The following is a 21,350-nucleotide window of genomic DNA, read 5'->3' as shown; positions in this document are numbered from 1 at the left end:
CAAACGCGAAACAAGATGGCGACGGCGGCCGCTCTGAGGCGGCGGGGCCGGCGGGGCGGCGGGGAGGAGCTAGCTGCGGGCACGGCCGCGGCGGCTGCCTGCCCCGGTTGTTTGGCGGAGGCGGTGGTCCTTCCGCGCGGCCACTCGCTGGGCCCGGCCTGCGCCCCGCTGGCCGCCGAGGCGGGGCCGGGCCCCGGGCCCGGGCCGCCCTCCGGGCCCTCCTGCTGCCCGCGCTGCGGCTGCCGCAGCAGCCGCCCCTCAGGCCGGGCCCGCCGCCGCCCCCGCCCCCGCCCCAGCGGCCTGGCCGAGGCCGAGCTGTGGGAGCGGCTGCACCGCGGCCGCCGCCGCCTCCGCCGCCTGGACGGGGAGCCCGCCGGGGCCAGCCCGGGAGCCGGAGCCGGGGCCGGGGCCGGGGCCGCGGGAGCAGAGGAGCAGCGGGCCGCGGCCGCCGAGGAAGGTGCAGCCTCTAGTGCCCCCTCCTCCGGGTGCCCCCCACCTTCCTCCTCCTCCTCCTCCTCCTTCCCGTGCCCTACTGCCCCCCTCCTCTTTCCCTTTCTCCTTTTCCTCCTCCCCGTTTCTTCTTTCCCATTTCCTACTTCTCCTTTCCCCTTCCACCTCCCCTCCTTTTCTTCCTCCTCCTATTCCTTTCCCTTCCTTCTCCCTCCTCCTCCTCCTGCTTTCTCTTCCTCCCTTTCCCCCCTTCCATCTCTTTTCTTAACCCTAGTACAACCCAACATTCCGGGGGCGGGGCCTCGCGCATGGGGGAGCGGGTCAGATTTGGGGAGAGGAGAAGCTCCTGGACCCGGAATGGGGCAGGAAGCAGGTTGAAATGATGAGGATTGTGGGTCGGGGTGCTGGAACCCCGAGAATTCCAAGGCAGAGTTGCCTGGAATAATTCCTACACTCAAGCCTTCTCTTAATCAAGTGGCAAAGAGTTTATTGTAACACTAGCACAAGTGAGCAAGGGGTCCTTGGGGAACCTGTGAGGCTGAGGATGGGGCTGAGGTTTATGTGAGAAAGGAATGCCAGGGGTGCTAAGTAGGTAATCTAAGGATCCAGGTGTCTTTGGGAGCTGTGGATGGGAAGGTATAAGGAGTACACCAGATACTGAGGGAGTTGTCAGAGGCATGGACTTTGGGGATCTGGCAGGAGGAAGAGTCCTTGGGCCAGGCACCCCTTTGTTCTGGTAAGAGAATGTGTTCTGCAAAGAGAAAATTTTCTCACAAGTCAGGGGCCTTCTGAGACATTGGGAGGCTTCCAGAGACATGATCTTAGGTTTGGGGCTTGAGCACCCCACTAATGCAGTTTGAATTTAGAGGAAGACTGAGCAAGGTTTTTCGGCTTGGAATGAGTCTGGGAGGTAGGTTGAATTTAAGTTGAGAATCAGGAGGAATAATGGCACCTGAGGTTTCAGGGAGGTGGTTGGGAGGGGTGTGCGTGTAGGTAGAGAGACATATGGGTTTGAGATGATGGAGTTGAGGAGTGAGATGGGCCCCTTGGGCTCAGGGGCAAATTAGGGTTGGGGGAAGATTGGAGGTGGATGCAGGATGGGTTAGAGGCAGGTTGAACTTGAGGGGGAAAGAAGGAATGTTGTGGACCCAGTATGACTTGAGGACTAGGTTAGATTTGGAAGGAGGGGATAAAGTGTATTTGGAATGAGTGGGCTCATCTTTTGGCATGGGTCTAGGAAAGTTGGAAATTCAAGGAAGTTTGTAGGCTTGGGATAGGTTGGGGACAGGTTAGATTTGGGAGAAGGTGGATTTATTGTGGATGGGAGATTGAATTTGGTGGTGGTGATGGAATCCATTCTAGGTCAAGGATGGATCCAGGGGATGGGGGGAGTGGTTTGGTGGGGACATCAGGAATGCTCTTTAGAGCCCTTGGTAGGACACTGAGCTTTATTATTGAGAGCTGTTAAATTGTCCTTTAAAGGGAGAGGGCTCTGGAGATTCAGTTTGTCGTACAGGTTTGGTGCGGTTTGTTGGTACGGTTTTGGGACTTGGTTTCTTACCATACCTTCCCTTCATACCCCTCCGTGAACAAGTCTGTTCATTGAGATTAATCTTGCCCACTGGCTGTTTCTTGGAATGAGAAGTGTAGACTGGAATGAAAGTGTAAAGAGCAAACAAAAACCAAAAGATGATGTTGTGACTTGCCTTCGGGCTATGATGAGGTTTACACAGTTTTCTCTGGCAAAATTAACTTGGCTTATCTCTAGATAAAAAGTTGTCTCCTTCCTTCAGTTTATGGAATGGATTATCAGAGTATACAATGCTGCTCCTGCTGTTGGCATGCTGGGAGCCCTGGCATGTGCAATTTTCATAAAGGGGAGGAGAATATTGTTATGAAAAAATCCAATACTGTAAACTACAGCTCCCAGAATTCAGTGTTCTGTTTTCATCTAAATAGTCAGTGAGTAGCAACTGTCATCTTCCTGGGCTTTAGTGCTTTTATTAATGAGATCATTCTTGGCTGCACTCTACCCTCCTTTTTTTCTTTCAAGTGCTTTGGGAGGTATTACCTTAAAGCCTAACTTGATTTGGCATTATTGTGTTATCACTGCACATGTCACTTAATATAGTTCCCTTAATTAGCATCATATCTTTAGTAAGTGGTTAATAGAACTGTAGCCCCTCTGGGGTTAGTTCTGTTGGCTATTTAAATGTCAAATGGGATGAATAGAGGATGAGGGTTTTTATTCCTGCACCCTTTTAAGCCTGCATTACCTTTAGAATTCTCAAGTGTGAAGTTGTAACCACCAGAGATATTACAGATGGCTAATGGTTGGAAAGGGTGAGTGAGTAGCCCTTGATGGACAGTCATGGCTGAATTGCAGTTACCTTATCTTTCCTTTCAAATCCACCTTCTTCTCAACTTTGGCATTTCTATCAGGAATATCACCATTCTTCAAGTTTTCCAGGTTTCCACCTTCTACTTATCTTTTGACTTCTCTTTCAACTGAAATTGTTCTCTTCGAAGCTACCAATAATCTTTTTTTAAAAATTATTGCTATCTTTTTTTCATGAGTTTTCCCCATATGTCCCTTCCCACTACTTTCCCAGTGTACTGTCTCTTATACCAGAATAAAAAAGGGTGAAAAAAGTTCAGCAAGACTATACAACATGTTGTAGAAGTCTGGCATTGTGTGCCTTGTTCCACATCTGTGGTCATCCCACATGTACAGAAGAGGTAAGAGGAGGTATCTTCTTTTATCTCTTCTTCAGTGATGATCTGATAGTTTTTTCTCAGTCTTTATCCTTCTTGATCTTTCTGTAGCATTTGACATTGTTGACCATCACCTTACTTTCTCCTCTTTGGGTTGTTGTGATGCTGCTCTTTCTATGATTTTCCTCCTATGTGTTGCTTCTTACTTTTGTTTGTTGGGTCATTATTTGTATACATCTTCCTAACTGTGGGTGTGTCCTGAAGCTGCATACTGGGCATTCTTTTCTATCTCTATATTGTCTCTGTTGGTGACTTCATCAGCTCCCATAGGTTTAATTATCGATTCCGTGCAAATGACTCACACAGGTCTTTATATACGATCCAAATCTCTCTACTGAATTCTAGCCTGTCTGTTGGACATTTCAAGCTTGGTGTACAATATGCATCTCAAATGCAATGTCTTAAATGGAACTCCTTACGTTTGGCCCCAGACTTACCACTCTTCCAAACTTCTGTTTCTGTTGAGAGTGCCAATATTCTTCTAGTCACCTAGGTTTGCAGTGTTAGTGTCATACTTGACTTTCCCTTACCCTACATATCCATGCAGTAACCAAGTATTACTTCTAGCAATATAATGTCCTTCTGTCTACTCACATCACCACCAGTTCTGTTTGATCTCTTCACTTCTCATCTGTACTATTGCAGTAATCTCCTACCTAATTGATCTCTTTGCCTCAAATCTTTCCTTTCTCAAATCTGTCTTCCAGTACGTTTGCTGAAGTGATTTTCCTAAGCACAACTGATGTCACTTCCTACTCAGTAAACTCCAGTGGCTTCCTATGTACTCTAGTATCAAAAACTCATCCTTTTTGATATCTTTTTTTTGTATAAGTTTTGTAATATATTAGTACAGCAGTACATGTGTATAATTTATAAATAAGTAAATATTTATGCATTGGGGGTATGCTCAAAAAGCCTTTTATTAATAGGATCAGCAAAGTTTGAAGACCAATATATTTAGAGTGTTAAGCAAGCAGATTTAGATTGATTTAGATCTGGAGGGGACCTTAAAGATTATCTTTCCAAACCCCTTCATTTTATAGAGGAGGGAACTGAGACCCAAGAGAGGTTCACTGATTTGTTTCAAAATGCTAAATGAAACCTTATCACCCCAGAAGAATCACAGTAAGCATCTTCTAGGAGGTCAAATTGATTTGTACTTTAAAGGATGAATAGGAGTTCAGTAAGTATAGGAGGGGTTAGAGGACATTCCATCCTTAGGAAATGTTCCAGTAGGCAGAGAGGAGGTCAGTTTGACTGGAACTTAAGAGTGTATATGTAGGGCTGAAATAGGACGTAAGAATGAAAAGGCAGGTTGGTACCAGATTGTAGATGGCTTTCAATTCCAGGTAATGAATCTGACTTTGCAGTAGGAAGCCACTGAAGATTTTTGGACTTAGGAATGACATGATCTAATTGATGCATAAAGCCTATTACTTTGGCAGTTGCATGAAAGATAGATTGCTACCCATTCTGAGCTTCAGGTTCCTTGCCTTTAAAATAGGATGTTTATACTTAAATTACATACCATGAAGAAGGTGCTTTGTAATCCTTGAGGTGCTGTAGAAACATGAGCTGCTATTGTTATTACTACAGTAGCACTTTGTTTATCTGGCATTCCAAGGGAAACAAGGGAGGCACTCAACATGTGTATTTTGGTGGTTACTAAAGCTTATCTATATTATTGTACCCATTTTTTTAAGCTATACTCTACCTCCTCCATCTTATTTCTCATGCTTATGATTAAATCATAAATTATTCTTTGGAAGATGCAATAAAATATCAAGTAAGCAAGAATGACACAAAGACATGCATATGTTCAACAAAGGTTTTTGATAGACATCTTGCTAAAATGCATGGAATGCTTCACTGTGTTCTAAATAAGAGACATTGAATGCTGTTTAGTCTTTTCATGACTTAGGTTTATTATTAACAAGTTGCATTATTGTACTGTGTTATGATGCAGTGACATCCTGATTAATTGTTTTTATAGTAATTTGTTGTAGCTGTTATATTTATTTAGTTCTTTCTATTTTTAAAAAAAATTTTTCTGTCAGTCACTTAGTCACTTAAGATCATAGAATCTTTGGAAGAGACTTCAGTGATAATCCGGTCTAAGCTCCTACTGAAAGCAGAAGTCTGTATATCAAATCTAGCTTCTGTTTGGTAGACGGACAAAACAAATGGATCAGTAACAGAGTGAAGGATTGATCAGAAGGCAAGAGAGCTGTATATGGATCCTCAAACTTCTTATACACACATGCCTCCAGGGCATTACAGGAAGCAAATCCTTTTTGGACACTTTACGTGAAGACCTAGTAAAGAATCACAGAATGAGGAAGTGTGGTACCTTCTAAGATAGGTAGGCTCAGAGGTATTGCTCAGGGCCCATACTTTCTTGATAACAAGACCTATTAAATTATGCTGCTTCAATGAAGCATTTGTCTAACAAAAATTTTATCTACAGTAGCATAGTGGAAAGAACATTGGATTTAAAGTCAGATGATATGACTGCAAATCTGGGCTCTTACCTGTGTGACTTTGGGCAAGTCCCTTCCTTCCTCTATAAAATAAATGAGAGGAGTAGTTTAGATGATCTTCAAAGTCCTTTCCAGCTCTTAATATGCATTTTGTTGTTTGCTTTTTGGAGGCAGTCGGGGTTAAGTGACTTGCCCAGGATCACACAGCTAGTAAGTGTTTGAGACCAGATTTGAACTCAGACCAGTACTCTATCCACTGAGACACTTAGCTGCCCCATTGTTAATAGGCTTTATGCATTAATTAGATACTGTCATTTTTATATCCAAAAATCTTCAATGGCTCTGCTCTTAAATTCTATGATATTAAAATTCACCAACCTCTTGAGAATTTGTTTCTTCCTCCTAGGCAGTCCTTTAATATAAATCTTCCTACTGACAAGGCAAAGTATTTTCAACCTAGCGAATGAATGAAAAAAGCATTTACTATGTACCAAATATTGTCCTAAGCTCTGAGGATACAAATGAAAAGAGTCAAAGCAGCCGTTATCCTCAATGAACTTACATTCCAGTGGGGGAGACAACACATAGGAAAAAAATGGCCAAGAAGAAAGAGGTATTTTGATTTAGTTACAGTGATGGTGAATGGAGCCATAGGGGAGGATATTGATATCCTTTTCAATAGCAATGACAATATTGATTTGATTATGGTTATGGAACTGGAAGGAGATTGTGGCAGGGTAGTGGGCAAGGCAGGGGAGTAAAGTGGAGCAGCGCTAGGGCTGGTTTCATATGTAACGTGTGTCTGTGTTTGTGTGTGCATGCCCTAGATTAGGCCTGCACAATCTGTGGCCTGCCAAAAGATTTTAGACAGTGGTGAAAAATGTAGTGGAAAACATCCTTTGTATGTAGAGGAAATCCTTTGGCTTTCTGCAAGCTCCTGGCAGGCTGTAAGCAGCATGCAGGCAGCAGGTTGTGTAGGCCTGCTTGGGATGGTTCAGTGGATTGAATTCAGGGACTGGAGTGAGGACCACCGTGTGATGCTAGGCAAGACACATAACTTCTCTCTGCCTCAATTTCCTCATTTGCAAAATGGTAATAATAATAGCACCTACCTCCCAGGGTTGTTGGATCAAATTAAATAATATTTGTAAAGTGCTTTGCAAACCTTAAAGTGCCATATAAATATTAGCTGTTATTATTTGTGTATGTATATATGCATGCATATATTCAGCTCTATTATTTTAATAGATTTTGATATTTTTTTGTTTTTTATTTTTACATAGCTCAGAATTCCCCTACATCTCCCTCCAATCCCTTATAACTAAGAATGTTCAAAAAAAAGGAAGAGAAGAAAAATTAAGCATAACTGATCAACAAAAATCTGACATTATATACTGTAATCCACAGTCTTTGACCCCAGGCTTTGCAAAAGATCAGAAGAGAATGTCTTCTCATAGCTCTTTGTTCTTTGTAATTTTGTAACATTCAGTTTCTGTGGTTTTGTGATTGTTCTTTCCATTTACATTGTTATAATCATTTATATTGGTTTTTCTAGCTCTGCTTGCTTATCTGTGTTCATCATGCTTGTTTCTTACACCACAGTAATATTCCATTACATTTATATATTACAATGTGTTTAACCATTCCCCATGACGGGCATTTGCATTGTTTCCAGTTCTTTGCTACCACACACACAAAAAAATGCTGCTATTTTTAGTGTATGTGGAGTATGTGGTGTATATGGAGCTTTTCTTGGCCACTGACCTCTGTCACTGACCTAGGCATATGCCTAGCAATGGAATCTCTAGGTCAAATAGTATGTGCAGTTTAGACACTTTATTTGTATAATTCCAAATTGCTTTCCAGAATTAATGAACCAAATTCATAGCTTTACCATAGTGTTGTTAGTGTGACTGGCCAAATGCATTAACATGGCTTCATAATCTGAAAGTAAACTTCCTTGTAAAAACATAGATTAGTAAGCCCAAAAAAAGCCCAACCCTCTGGTTTGGTTTTTTTTTTTTGGGGGGGGGGGGTTAGGGGGAACCTAGCCTCTCATATAGCCAGCTGCCTCCAGTGTAGATATGACCCCTTCTCTAGCATGGCATCCCCACCTTACCATTTTTGGAATCTTGAGACTCCTGTTCCCTGTGCTTGTAAAGGGAGTGGTGGGGAGTGCTCTTCTCTTGGTCAGTACCTGTTTACTCTGGGCTGCACTTATGACATCAAAGTTGTGGAGCCTGGAAGTGCTCAGTGTGTTGTTCTACCTCATATAGGAGGTAGTGTCCTCTCTTAGCCAGGTGTATCAAAGCTGAGGAACAAGAGCTACCCTGATGCGTGGGGAGTAGGGCTGGACTTAGAGTCAGAGGAGCTGGGCTCAATTTCCAGGGCCTCTGCCTACTCACTCTGTGATTTCGGGTTAATCACTTAACCTCTCTGGACATCAGTTTCTTCATTTGTAAAAATGAGTGACTCAGACTGGATGACCTTTAAAGTGCCTTTTAACTCTCAGTATCCAAAGAATAGCCTCTCCCCAGCAGTATAACATAACTCATCTCCTGCTTTGGCTTTGAGGTAAACACACTCATCACACAACACACTCATCTGTGTTCAGATGAGTACCTGGTTGAATTCTTCCTTCATTTCCATTGCCCCTCATGTTTCCAATCCAGTCACATTGGCTTGGCATTTAAGCCTTCTCATACTTGAATTAAAAAGAACCAAATAAAGGACGATTACTTTAAGCTTCACTGACCAGGCTGAATCTTTTGTGAAACCTCCTGAGTCCCAAACCTGTTGCAGGGCCCTGGGAAAGATGGCTTAGATGGGATAACAGATAACTGCTGATCATAGATAGTGGCATACCTCCTAATTATTTAAGGGGGTTATTCTCATATATACAAATAAGAAAAATAGCATTCATAATGGTAAGCGTGGTCCTTTTCTTGTTCTTGAATCATACCTCACTTAATATATGTATACCTGCTTTCTCCTCAGATGATAGTAAATACTCAGTACCAACTATATGAAATCCAACAATGATCTGTTGCCATACTAGTTTGTTAAATTGTTTAATATACCAGTGCAAAAGAAAATGAGCCTTTACTTATAAAATTATTATTGATATACATATATTCTTTAGAGTCATAGTTTCCAGACTTGTCAATAACATGATCCCTCAATTTGGAGGGTGGGAAGACAGGTTACATCTCACTTTCCTTTTTATAGCTAACTGTAGGGCTTGTCTCCACGCTTGATCCATCATCACCTAACATTCTTCCACTTCCTTTCCTCCATCCCCCAAATGCTCCCACTGTTCTGGTTCTTACCTTCCCCTTTTGTGCTTGCCTTGGACTTTTTGGTACAGTTATTACTTTACCACAACTTAGGCCCCCTTCCCGCCCCCAGCTGTGCCATTGGAAAAATGTGGCCCTTCTCCTTTCCTCATGCACTTCTTTTTACCCTCTTTCCCTTTGAATACCTTGTGGCTACATCAGGGTCTCATGAGACATTAAACTCTGTACTCAAGGTCAATGACTTGTGAAGTAAGAAACCTCCTCACCCTCTCACACCCCTTTTATTTTAAGTGAAATAAAATGAGTTATACAGGATAAGTGGGCATGGTTGGGTTGCAGTTTGTACTAGAGATCTCAATACCTTATTCCTCTCCCCATAACCTACTCCTCTTCCAAACTTCCCTGTTTCATTTAAGGGCATCAACATCCTTGTAGTCACCCAGTTTCACAAACATGATGTCACCCTTCATTCAACCCAGATGTCATTTCTATCTCCACATATCTTGAATCCATCCTCTTCTCTCTTTTAATAAAGTCAGCACCCTAATTTAGGTTTTCATTGCTTTTTGTCTGGACTATTGTGATGACTTCCTAGTTGCTCTCTTTTAAGTCTTTTCCCAGTCCAGTCATTCATCCTCCAAACACTTTTCCAAGGTGATTTTTCTGTAGTACAAGCTGACTGTGCCATTGTTTTACTTGATGAACTGTAGAGACTCCTTGTTGCCATTAGCTTTCCATATATTTTACGGCTGTGGAGTCAAACTCAAATAGAAAGTGAAGAGGCACTAAATACACATATACACAGACACACATGTATACACATTTATTTTGTTAAATATCTACCACTTACATTTTAATCTGGTTCTGGCTTCACTTGGGAGTGTTGTTGCATTGAAACCTCTGCTTTAACACATACACAGGGCATTTTTTTCCCCTCAAATAAAATATTCATATTCTCTCAATAAACTAGTATCACTAAAATATTATTATTAGTAGTCATAGTAAAGGGATTCTTTAATCACTAAATAAAATGAAAGTAAATTAATATGTTGTATATTTCATCTTTATCATCCTTTTCAGTATTTTTTGTAAATGTTTTATAATGTACATAGAATTACAGTAACACATGTGTAAAATATACATATTTTGTGGGTGCACAATCAGATTTTTTTTTTACATGGGATGAAAAGAAGTTTGCTTTTGAGAACCAGCAGAATGTAAACTCCTTGAAGACAGGGAGAACTTTAAAAAAATTTTGTGTTTGTATTTCTAGCACATAGTGAGCATTTAATAAATGCTCATTAACCTGTCTTAAACCTAGTAATTAAAGATTGTCAGAGCCCAACCTATTTTCTTTAGAAATATGTTGATGCATTTTATATGGTAGCTCACTAAACCCCTGGTTGCTATAGTATTGTGCTTTCCAAAGAGATGATTTTAGCAGAATTTGGGTTATCTATAGAGATTACATCTATTTTTACATTTTCTCTGCCACTTTGAAAGGATCATCATTTTAGAAACAACTCAAGTAATACTTGTTAAACATCTACTGTATTAACTAGAAAATAGTATATGTGAAGGAGAACAAACCTGGTGTTATAGAATGTCTGTGATACTAGCTACCACGGAGGCTGAAGCTATTGAATCTTTAGAACTCAGGATTTTTGAGCTGTAGTATGCTGTACCATTTGAGTGTCTGCATTAAGTTCATGAGATTTATAAGACATTTTTCTTATAATAACCCTGTGAGATAATAAATGCAAAGCTTGCTTACATTTTACAGGAGAGGAAACTGATATTTAGACAGGTTAAGTGACTTGACCAAAGTCCCAATAGGTAGGAACTCTCAGATTGTGGAGTTGAGCATATGTCTTCTGACTTGAATCCTATGCTCTTTTCAATTCCTCAGGCTGCTTTCTAACAGTATGCTATTTTTTTACATTTTTAAAGTTAATTCTTATCTGCAGTATTGGAGAGAAGTTGTATCAAATACAACAAAAATAAATTCTGTTTGAATCTCACAGTCCTTCGGAATGATTGTGGGAGATTGTGTTGATCAGAATTACAAAGTCTTTCAAAATTGATTGTCTTTACAGTATTGCTGTTACTGTGTAGATTTTTTTTCCTGGTTTGTCTCACTTCATTTTGCATTAGTTCGTACAGGTCTTCCCAGGTTTTTCTGAAACTATCCCCTTCGTTATTTCTCAACAGCAGAATAGAATTCTGTCACATTCATATATTAAAACTTGTTCAGCCATTCCCCAGTTGATGGGTGTGTCATCAGTCTCCAGTTCTTTGCTGCTACAAAAGGAGCTGCTATAAATATTTTGGTACATATAGTTCCTTTTCCTTTTTCTTTGATCTCTTTGTGGTAATAATAATGAATAATATTGTGCCAGACATTGTGCTCATTGGAGATACAAAGAAAGGCAAAATCTGTTCTTGCCTTCAAGGAGCTCATGTTCTAATAGAGAACATAACATATAAATTGATAAGTGTATTTAGGTGTATACATGATATGTACAGAGTAGCAGGGAGATAAATTCAGAGGGGAAGGCATTAGTATCTGAGCAGGTATAAAAGGCTTCCTGTAGTGTAGAAGGAAAGATATAAATTGAGACTTGAAGGAAGATGGAAACTAGAAAAGATATATGCCCTCATTTTATAGGTGACAAAACCTAGACAACCAAATATGGATGAATAACTTTGTATTTTATAAAATCATGGAACAACTGGAAGGGAGTCTAGGAGTTATTAAATTCAACTTCTTCATTTTACAGATGAAGAAAGGGAAGCCCAGATAAGGTCATGGAAGTGACTTGTTCTGAGTCACAGTTGCTAGAACCAAAACTAGTTTCCAGACTCCTGGTTCAGTGCTGTTTAATATTTTGAGTTGTCATTGGGCAGCAGTCTGTATAAAAGGTGAGAGAGGGTTTGTTTGTGCATCTGTGATAGATGTGGATGTCCTGACAATGACAATTTCTTCCTGAGGGGCTTTGGTGCAAACAGTATAATACCTGTCTTGTGGTTGGTTTGTTTGTTTTTATTAATAACCTGTTACCACACCCCAGACAGAAACTTTTTTTAGAGGGAAGGACCTGGTTAATGTCTAATGCTGTTGAGTTGTGGCAGCCCTACTGCTCACTGACTAAACTCATTGTAATTCCTGGCTTAGATTGGAGGATCAGTAATGGAATGTGGTTATTTGACATCCATTAAGACATCATTTCGTTAGAGGTCTCCTGATTTAGACACACTCCTGTTCAGAGGGTTAGAGAAAAAAGTTAAACAATGGAGTGGTCCTAGGGGATCAAAATGTGTGGATCAAAATGTGTCAGATAACTTGGTCACCTAAAGCTACTTCCGGAATCTGTTTTCCACAGGTAAAAGTAAGGGGTTGTCATTTCTAGGCTGTTGAAAAACTCAAGAACTTCTATAGAATCTGTTTTACCTGTTTTTGTATTTGTTTTCTGACTGGGATATTCAATTTTGGCATTTCTCATTTTCTCGGCATGTAGTTTCCCAGCCTTTGTGATAGGACAAGAATGTTTTGCTAAAGTTTCATCTTTGGAATAGAGGAAGGAAGTCACAAAGAGCTGTGTTCTAGCAGAGCATCTCCAGGAGCTGATAGAGGTCATGAAGAACAGGAAAGACCCTTGAGAAAGTAAGCAGAACTTGTTCACCAGAGATTCGCCTAAGGGTTGAAATACACGAATGATTGTATGGAAAATCTTTTGATATCATTAATGACCCAGTGTGATGTGGCAGAAACAGCACTGTGTTTAGAATTATGGAGGAGAAACAGAAGGAGAGATCCAGATTCTGTGTTGGCCACTGTGGAGGGACAGGGAATAATGGACTGAAGCTTTATATGCCAGGTGCTTAGGGTACAGAGAAGGAAATACCCAGGCCAGGACTGAGTGCTGGGACGTTCTTTGTTGTGTATTCCCCCATTAAAATTGCTTCTAGAGCTCTGCTTTCCAACTTAATATCTTCTTTTTAAAGTTTAATTTCTCTTTTGAACCATTCTGGAGTTTCTTGATTCTGCTTCATGATCTCTGGAGAATCTGTAGAATTTGTGTGTTTCCTTGAGAGTGTGATATTAATTCAGTGTGTTGTCACCTTTAAAACTTTTAAAATTATTCTTTTCTTCTGTCTTTGCATTGCACTGTTGGTTTGTCTTTTGGGGAACTTGGTTTATATCCAGTCTTTTTCTCTCAGGCTTTTTGTATTTTAACCTTTATCTCATTATTCTCAGAACCTTGTCTTTCTGTCTTCTCATCTCAGGTTTTGATTCCTTTCTCTTCACTTGCTGTGAGGCTCTTCTATTATATGGGCTCCTGATGTTGTACATCTTCAGCCTTATTGATTTGGAGGGTATGGGGACCCAGCTGATTCTTTACCCAAAGTAAACTCCATGGAGAGTGAACTGACCTCAGTTTTTTAAGTGATTAACTTTAGTTGTCCTTATTCACTTTCACAAGATTTTGAGTTCCAAATCTTCTCCCCATTTTTCTCCTCTACTCACCCCACGACATCATGCATTCCGATTACCCCTTCCCCAATCTACCCTCCCTTCTGTTACACCTCGCCCTTCTCTCATCCCCTGCACCTCTATTTTCTTGTAGGGCAAGCTAGATTTCTATACCTCATTGCTTGTATGTCTTATTTCCCATTTGCATCTAAAGACAGTTTTTAACATTTGTTTTTAAAACTTTGAGTTCCAACTTCTCTTCCTTTCTCCCTCTCCACCCATCCCCATTGAGAAGGCATGCAATTTGATGTAGGTTATACATGTGTAGTCATACAAAACACTTCCATAACAGTCATTATGTGAAAGACTAACTATATTTCCCTCCATTCTATCTTGCCCCCCCATTTATTCTATTCTCTTTTGACCCCCTCCCTCCTCTAATGACCTCCTTCTAATTACCCCCTTCCCATTTGCCTTCCCCATCATCCTTGCTTATCCCCTTTGCCCCTGTTTTCCTGTTGTATAAGAGATTTTCATACCAAATTGAATGTGCATGTTACTTCCTCCTTAAGCCAAATCAGATGATAGTAAGATTCACTCTTTCCCTCTCACCTCCCGCCTCTTCCCTTCCATTGAAAAAGCTTTTTCTTGCTTCTTTTATGTGAGATAATTTACCCCAATTTCTCCCTTTCTCCTCCCAATATATTCCTCTCTCACCTCCTAATTTTATTTTTTAGTTATCATCACTTCATATTCAACTCACCTTGTGCCCTCTGTCTGTATGTATATAATCCCTCCTACTACCTTAATACTGAGAAAAGTCTCAGGAGTTACAAATTTGATCTTTCCATGTAGGAATGTAAACAGTTCAACTTTAGTAAGTCCCTTATGATTTCTCTTTTCTGTTTACCTTTTCATGCTTGTCTTGATTCTTGTTTGAAAGCCACATTTTCTATTGAGCTCTGGTCTTTTCATCAAGAATGCTTGAAAGTTCTCTATTTCATTGAATCACTATTTTTTCCCTGAAGTGTTATTCTCAGTTTTGCTGACTAGGTGATTCTTGGTTTTAATCCTAGTTCCTTTGTCCTATTTTTTAGGATGTTATTTTCTTCAGCATTTTTTGGGGTCCCTTTTAGCAAGCAGTTGACTTGTTTTTCATAATTTTCTTGCATCACTCTCATTTCTTTTCCCAATTTTTGCTCTTACTGATTGTCAAGCTTGATTTGAGCTATTCCATGTCCTGAGACCAATTCATATTTTTCTTGAAGGCTTTGGATATAGAAACTTTGACTTTGTTGTCTTCTTCTGTTTGTATATTTTGGTCTTCTTTGTCACCAAAGTAAGATTCTATAGTCTGATTCTTTTTCTGGTTTTTGCTCATTTCCCCATTTGAGGGCGGGGGGGTGTATTGTCAGCTGCTGAATCTGCCACAGTCTGTGGGCCTAGAGTTCTAGAAACAGCCGCTGCCTCTGTCCCTGCTGCGGCTACCACGGGCTCCTCCATCACCCTGGGGCCAGGACTGGACCACTCTATTCCCTCACACAGGTTGGGCAAGTGTTTTCCACTGACCTTTCAATTTGTCCTCGGCATTTTGGGGTTGTGAAGTCTGGAAATTGCCACAGGTGCCACAGATTCAGTACCCCGCCCCCCAAGGCCTGCTCAGGTGCCATCTCTGTCAGCGCGGCCCAAGATGGACTGTGCTGTGCTCCCAGCATGGTGTGATAGACACTTCCTGTCAACATTGCAGGCTGTGTCTTGGGCTGGAGATTTGCTTCACTCAGTCATTCTGTGGATTCTGCATCTTCAGAATTTGTTTAGAGTCATTTTTTTTTTTAATTTAACTTTTAACATTTATTTTCACAAAATTTTGGGTTACAAATTTTCTCCCCTTTTATTCCCTCCCCCCCGCCAAGCCCAAGCATTCTAATTGCCCCTGTGACCAATCTGCTCTCTCTTCTATCCTCCCTCTCTGCCCTTGTCTCCGTCTTCTCTTTTGTCCTGTAGGGCCAGATAGCTTTCTTTACCCCTTAACCTGTATTTCTTATTTCCTAGTGGTAAGAACATTACAGTTGATCCTAACACTTTGAGTTCCAACTTCTTTAGCTCCCTCCCTCTCCACCCCTTCCCTTTGGAAGACAAGCAATTCAATATAGGCCAAATCTGTGTAGTTTTGCAAATGATTTCCATATTAGTTGTGTTGTATAGGACTAACCATATTTCCCTCCATCCTATCCTGTCCCCCATTACTTCTATTCTCTTATGATCCTTTCCCTCCCCATGAGTGTCGACCTTGGATTGCATTCTCCTCCCCATGCCCTCCCCTCTATCCTCCCCCCCACCCTGCTTGTGCCCTTGTCCCCCACTCTCCTGTATTGTGAGATAGGTTTTCCTATCAAAATGAGTGTGCATTTTATTCTTTCCTTTAGTGGAATGTGATGAGAGTAGACCTCATGTTTTTCTCTCGCCTCCCCTCTTTATCCCTCCACTAATAAGTCTTTTGCTTGCCTCTTTTATGAGAGATAATTTGCCCCATTCAATTTCTCCCTTTCTCCTCCCAATATTTCTCTCTCACTGCTTGATTTCATTTTTTTTTAAAGATATAATCCCATCCTCTTCAATTCACTCTGTGCACTCTGTCTCTATGTATGTGTGCATGTGTGCATGTGTGTGTGTGTACTCCCACCCAGTACCCAGATACTGAAATGTTTCAAGAGTTACAAATATTGTCTTTCCATGTAGGAATGTACTTTAGTAAGTCCCTTATGACTTCTCTTTGCTGTTCACCTTTTCATGGTTCTCTTCATTCTTGTGTTTGAAAGTCAAATTTTCTTTTCAGCTCTGGTCTTTTCATCAAGAAAATTTGAAAATCCTCTATTTCATTGAAAGACCATTTTTTCTCCTGAAGTATTATACTCAGTTTTGCTGGGTAGGTGATTCTTGGTTTTAGTCCTAGTTCCTTTGACTTCTGGAATATCCTATTCCATTCCCTTCGATCCCTTAATGTAGAGGGTGCTAGATCTTGTGTTATCCTGATTGTATTTCCACAATACTTGAATTGTTTCTTTCTAGCTGCTTGCAATATTTTCTCCTTGACCTGGGAACTCTGGAATTTGGCCACAATGTTCCTAGGAGTTTCTCTTTTTGGATCTCTTTCAGGCGGTGTTCTGTGGATTCCTTGAATATTTATTTTGCCCTCTGGTTCTAGAATCTCAGGGCAGTTTTCCTTGATAATTTCATGGGAGATGATGTCTAGGCTCTTCTTTTGATCATGGTTTTCAGGTAGTCCCAGAATTTTTACATTGTCTCTCCTGAATCTATTTTCCAGGTCAGTTGTTTTTCCAATAAGATATTTCACATTATCTTCCATTTTTCCAATCTTCTCGCTATGTTCTGTGATATCTGTCTTTCTCACAAAGTCCTTAGCGTCCATCTGTGCCATTCTAGTTTTGAAAGAACTATTTTCTTCAGTGAGCTTTTGAATCTCCTTTTCCATTTGGCTAATTCTGCTTTTGAAAGCATTCTTCTCCTCATTGGCTTTTTGAACCTCTTTTGCCAATTGAGTTAGGCTAGTTTTCAAGGTGTTAATTTCTTCAACATTTTTTTGGTTCTCCTTTAGCAGGGAGCTGATCTGCTTTTCATGCTTCTCTTTCATCCCTCTCATTTCTCTTCCCAGTTTTTCCTCCACCTCTCTAACTTGATTTTCAAAATTCTTTTTGAGCTCTTCCATGGCCTGAGCCCATTGGGTGGGCTGGGACACAGAATCCTTGATTTCTGTGTCTTTGCCTGATGGTAAGCATTGTTCTTCCTCATCAGAAAGGAAGGGAGGAAATGTCTGTTCTCCAAGAAAGTAGCCTTCAATAGTCTTATTTCTTTTCCCTTTTCTGGGCATTCTCCCCAGCCAGTGACTTGACCTCTGAATATTCTCCTCACACCCACCTCGCCTCCTGGTCCTCCCAGCCAGCGTTTGGGGACTGAGATTCAAATGCTGCTTCCTGCCTTAGGGCTTTTGGTGGGGGCAGGGCTGCTATTCAGTGTGAGAATTAAGTTCAGGTGGTCAGGTTGGGGCAGGGCCACCTCTCAGGCTCAGTTCCCTCAGGGGGTTTATGTACAGACCTTCCTCAATGGATCCAGGCTCCCACCTGCTTGGGGAGCCCTTGTCTGCAGCCGCCTCTCAGCTTCTATCTCCCAGGGGGGCCCGAGCCATGGGGGTACCCCACTCCCCTCTCGACCCGCCAAAGAGACTCTCTCACCGACCCCCGTCACCTGTGGGTGGAGGGGCTTGTGCCGCCGCTGGAGATCCCGTCCCTGAAGCCTGCTCGGATCTGTACCTCTCGGAGCCGTGGCGCCGCAGGTCTGGGCTGGGCTCCGTGTCTGCAGCGTGACGGACCTTTTGCGAGAGGTTTGCAGGTCCCTCTGTGGGTGGAGGGACCCGCGTGGCCGCTGGAGATCCCGTCCCCGTAGTCCGCTCGGATCTTTTCCTCACGGTGTCGCGGCCGCTGCAGAGCTGCCCTCTGCTCCCAGTCCCGGCGCCCAGTCCGCAGCGCGAAGGACCCCCTGCGAGAGGTTTGCAGGTCTCTCCGGAACAGAAATCTCCCTCGCTCCAATATTCCGTGGCCTCTGGGTGCAGAATTCACCGTGAGTTGGTCCCCTCTAGCTGTTCTGTGGGTTGTGGGTTCGGAGCTATGTGTATGTGCGTCTTTCTACTCCGCCATCTTGGCTCCGCCCCCCCAGAGTCATTTTTTACAGAAATTTGGCTGGGCTTGAGGGGAGAGCACTAGGAAGTCATTTTGTCTACTCTGCCATCTTGGTTCCACCCTCAGATAGGTTTTTAGTCCTAATTTTGTGCTTCCATGTCATTTGCCGCCATTCCCTCCACCCAAGTTGTACTGCCTATGTTTTGTGGAGTCTGACTCCGATTATGACTTCTGAATTTCAAAATCGTCTCTCTTCCCCCACCCCTTTCCTTTTGTGTGTGTGTTGTCTTCTTAATTAGAATGTAAGCTCCTCTGAATAGGAACTGTTTTTCTTATTTTTGTGTTTGTATCCCTAGCACTTAACTTAGCACAGTGTTTTTGTACATAGTAAAAATTTACTATTTCCAGCCTTCCATCCTTCCTTCCTTCCTTGGGCTTATATCTCAATGAGTTTGTGAATCATCTTTGTATTTCTAAAAAGACATAGTAGATCATAGTTTTGTTTTGCTTTTCATTATTTCTCTACTAGTCTTTCTTTCTACCTCCCCCCTTCCTTCCCCTTAAGCCTTTTCTGGGGGTAGGACACAATGATTTATAGAATAATAGACGTTATATGGGACTTAAACAGTTATTTATTATAGCCCTTACCAAAAACCCTGTTATCTTCGGTAAGTGGTTAAATCAAGTCCTCTCCTTAAAGATTTCTGATGACAGGATATCTCCCAGGAAGCCCAATTAGAAGAGACCTTAGTGATTATCTGGTCTAACTTTTATATTACAGAAAAGGAAACTGAGGTTCAGGAGATCCTCAAACCTCAGATTCTACCTGTCCAAAACTAAACTTATTATTTTCCCCTCAAGCCTGTGTCTTTTTAAAAAAATTTGACTGTCAATGGCATCACATTCACCCAGTCTCTAAACCTTACATTGGTTTTGAGTTTTCCCTTTCTCTCACTTCTTAAATCTAATCAGTTAATGAATCATGTTGATTCTGCTTCTGCCACCTTTTGCATCTGCCCCTCTCTCTTTTTTCACTCACTAAGTTAGTGGAAGAGATTTTTGACAAAGTATAGGTTAGATTAGATTCCTACTTCTGCTGTTGCAGGAGTTTCCTAACAGGTCTTTCCACCCCTGCTTTTCTCCTTTTCGGTCTTTTTATATTGTTATCAGACTCTCCTTTCTTCTGCATAAGTATAACCGTCCAAAACCTATCCTAAATGCTCACCTTATTTGTGAATTCTTTTCTGATTTCTCTTGCAGCCTGAACTTGAACCTCATGTTACAGCATTTTGTTTTGCACATCTCTACTGCACTTACTTATTATTTGTGTTTTAGTTCTTTCTGTCTTTTTCAACTCTTTCAGGGGTGGAAGTTCCATGAAGGGGAGAATTTAACTAAACTATTTTCTAAACTTTTTTATATACTTTGTATCCAAGTGCTTAATAAATATTTGTTTTAATTGAAAGAACTTTTGACTCCCAGTCCACTGCACTTTCAGTGTGCCAAAATGTAAGATACTCTGTGGCAGTTCTGCTTAGCACTCTGCTTACAGTAAATATGATTATGAACTTTTAGAGTACTTCTTTGTAATTACCAGAAATTACTACTACAGAAAAAGTAAGTTTATCTAAAGAAAATTTTAAAATAGAATTATTGTAGATATTGAAGGCTGCCACTTTAATATTTCTGGATTCCTGTGATGACTCTTATTTAGAAGCATGACTTAGAGTATGTCTATTCTCATTAAATTAAAAATAAAAATTCAGGTGAAAACAGAGTTGAAGAAACATGTTTTTCAATATGTTCACTCTTTTGGAGATTTCTTTGGGTAGAACACAATGGTTTATAGAATAATAGAAAATTTAATTTGTGGGACCTTACTGGTCATTTAGTTCAGCCCTTACCTAAAACTCTTCAACAGCATCTCCCTTAAGTTGCTAACATTCTTCTCTTTAAAGGTTTCCAGTAAAAGGAAATTAATTCCCGTCTTCCAAGGAAGCCCATTTTGTTTTTAGGCAATCCTTTATGAAAGTTCTTTTCTTCTGTTGATCCCAAATCTACTCCTTGTAACTCCCATCCGCTGATCCTAGTTCTTTCTTTTAGAGTCTTATCCCTCTTCCCCATTATAACCCTTCACATATCTGAAAACAGTATTTGTATTTCCCCCTTCCTTAAAATGTTAGTTAGTTAAATAGTCCTGTTCTTCAGTCAGTTCTTCTATGATGTACTTTCAAGTCCCTTCTCCATTCTGATTGCTGTCCTCTGGCCATGTTCTAACTTATTATTGTCCCTCTTAAAATATGGAACTCAGTTTTGAACATCATACTCCAAATGTGTGCTGACTATGAGAGTGTGCAGTGAAACTTTATGCAGGACACTAGTATGTTTTCCCCCCAACAGGATCAAACTAGTTAGAGTTGAAAGAAAATAACCTGAGGATTTTTAGCCTCAGGTGACAGAGCACTGTGTTCCCAGGAACATGGTTAGATTTGAACATCAAAGCATTTTGGAAGTTCTGTGAGATCATTGGCTTGACGGAATGATATCCATGAAGTGTGAACTGGCTCAGAAGCATGCCTGTTCCATTATGGCAGACTATTGGGTTTTTGTTTTTTTCCCAGAAGAGAGGTTACCTGCTTTTGCTGTCATTGGTGAAGGACCTAGACTTCTGAGAACTATAAAAGTACATTCTTTGAAAAGTCCAGAAAACCTAGTGATGGGCAAGTTTTTATTTAGTCCTCAGATTAAGATTTTTGTGAATGGATATATTTTAGCCCCATGGCAGTATATTTAACAACAAAATTTTCATTTGTTTATTGAAATAGTTCTTCCTGGCTATCCATGTGAGTTTTTAGGAATATATAAATCATCACCAGACCTTTTCTGAATGTCACATTTTAGAAGAGTTATTTATAAACTGAAGCATTTCCAGAGAAGGGTAATCAGAATGAGAAAGAGGAAGAAGCTACTGTATATAATGTTAAGTACAGGAAGAAAAGAAGAAGCCTTAGAGAATACTTCTGGGAGTGGTGTCAGGGGTGGGAGAGCCGAAGACTATCTGGAAATATTTGGTTCTAGGGATGGGATAAGTAGAAATAATATCAATATAAAGAAATTAAAAGACAGAATTGGGCTCAATATAAGAAAGAACTTTTTGTCTCAGAGCTTTCCTACAGCAGAA

At 41.0% G+C, this 21,350-nt stretch overlaps 1 protein-coding gene across 2 annotated transcripts in view; it reads left to right on the top strand.

Moving 5' to 3' along the window:
• The window catches only part of RNF169 (ring finger protein 169), an 85,337-nt gene continuing 63,987 nt past the window's right edge, over nt 1–21,350 (top strand). For both annotated transcript variants that reach the window (XM_072610846.1, XM_072610845.1), the window contains exon 1: nt 1–457. In XM_072610846.1, the coding sequence (XP_072466947.1) occupies nt 16–457 (442 nt within the window). In that variant the 5' untranslated portion in view covers nt 1–15. The remainder of the gene's footprint in view (nt 458–21,350) is intronic.

Source organism: Notamacropus eugenii, chromosome 5 (assembly GCF_028372415.1).
Source record: "Notamacropus eugenii isolate mMacEug1 chromosome 5, mMacEug1.pri_v2, whole genome shotgun sequence".
Classification (NCBI taxonomy): Eukaryota; Metazoa; Chordata; class Mammalia; order Diprotodontia; family Macropodidae; genus Notamacropus; species Notamacropus eugenii.
Note: the sequence above shows the minus strand (reverse complement) of the source record. Positions and strands in the feature narration are given on the sequence as shown.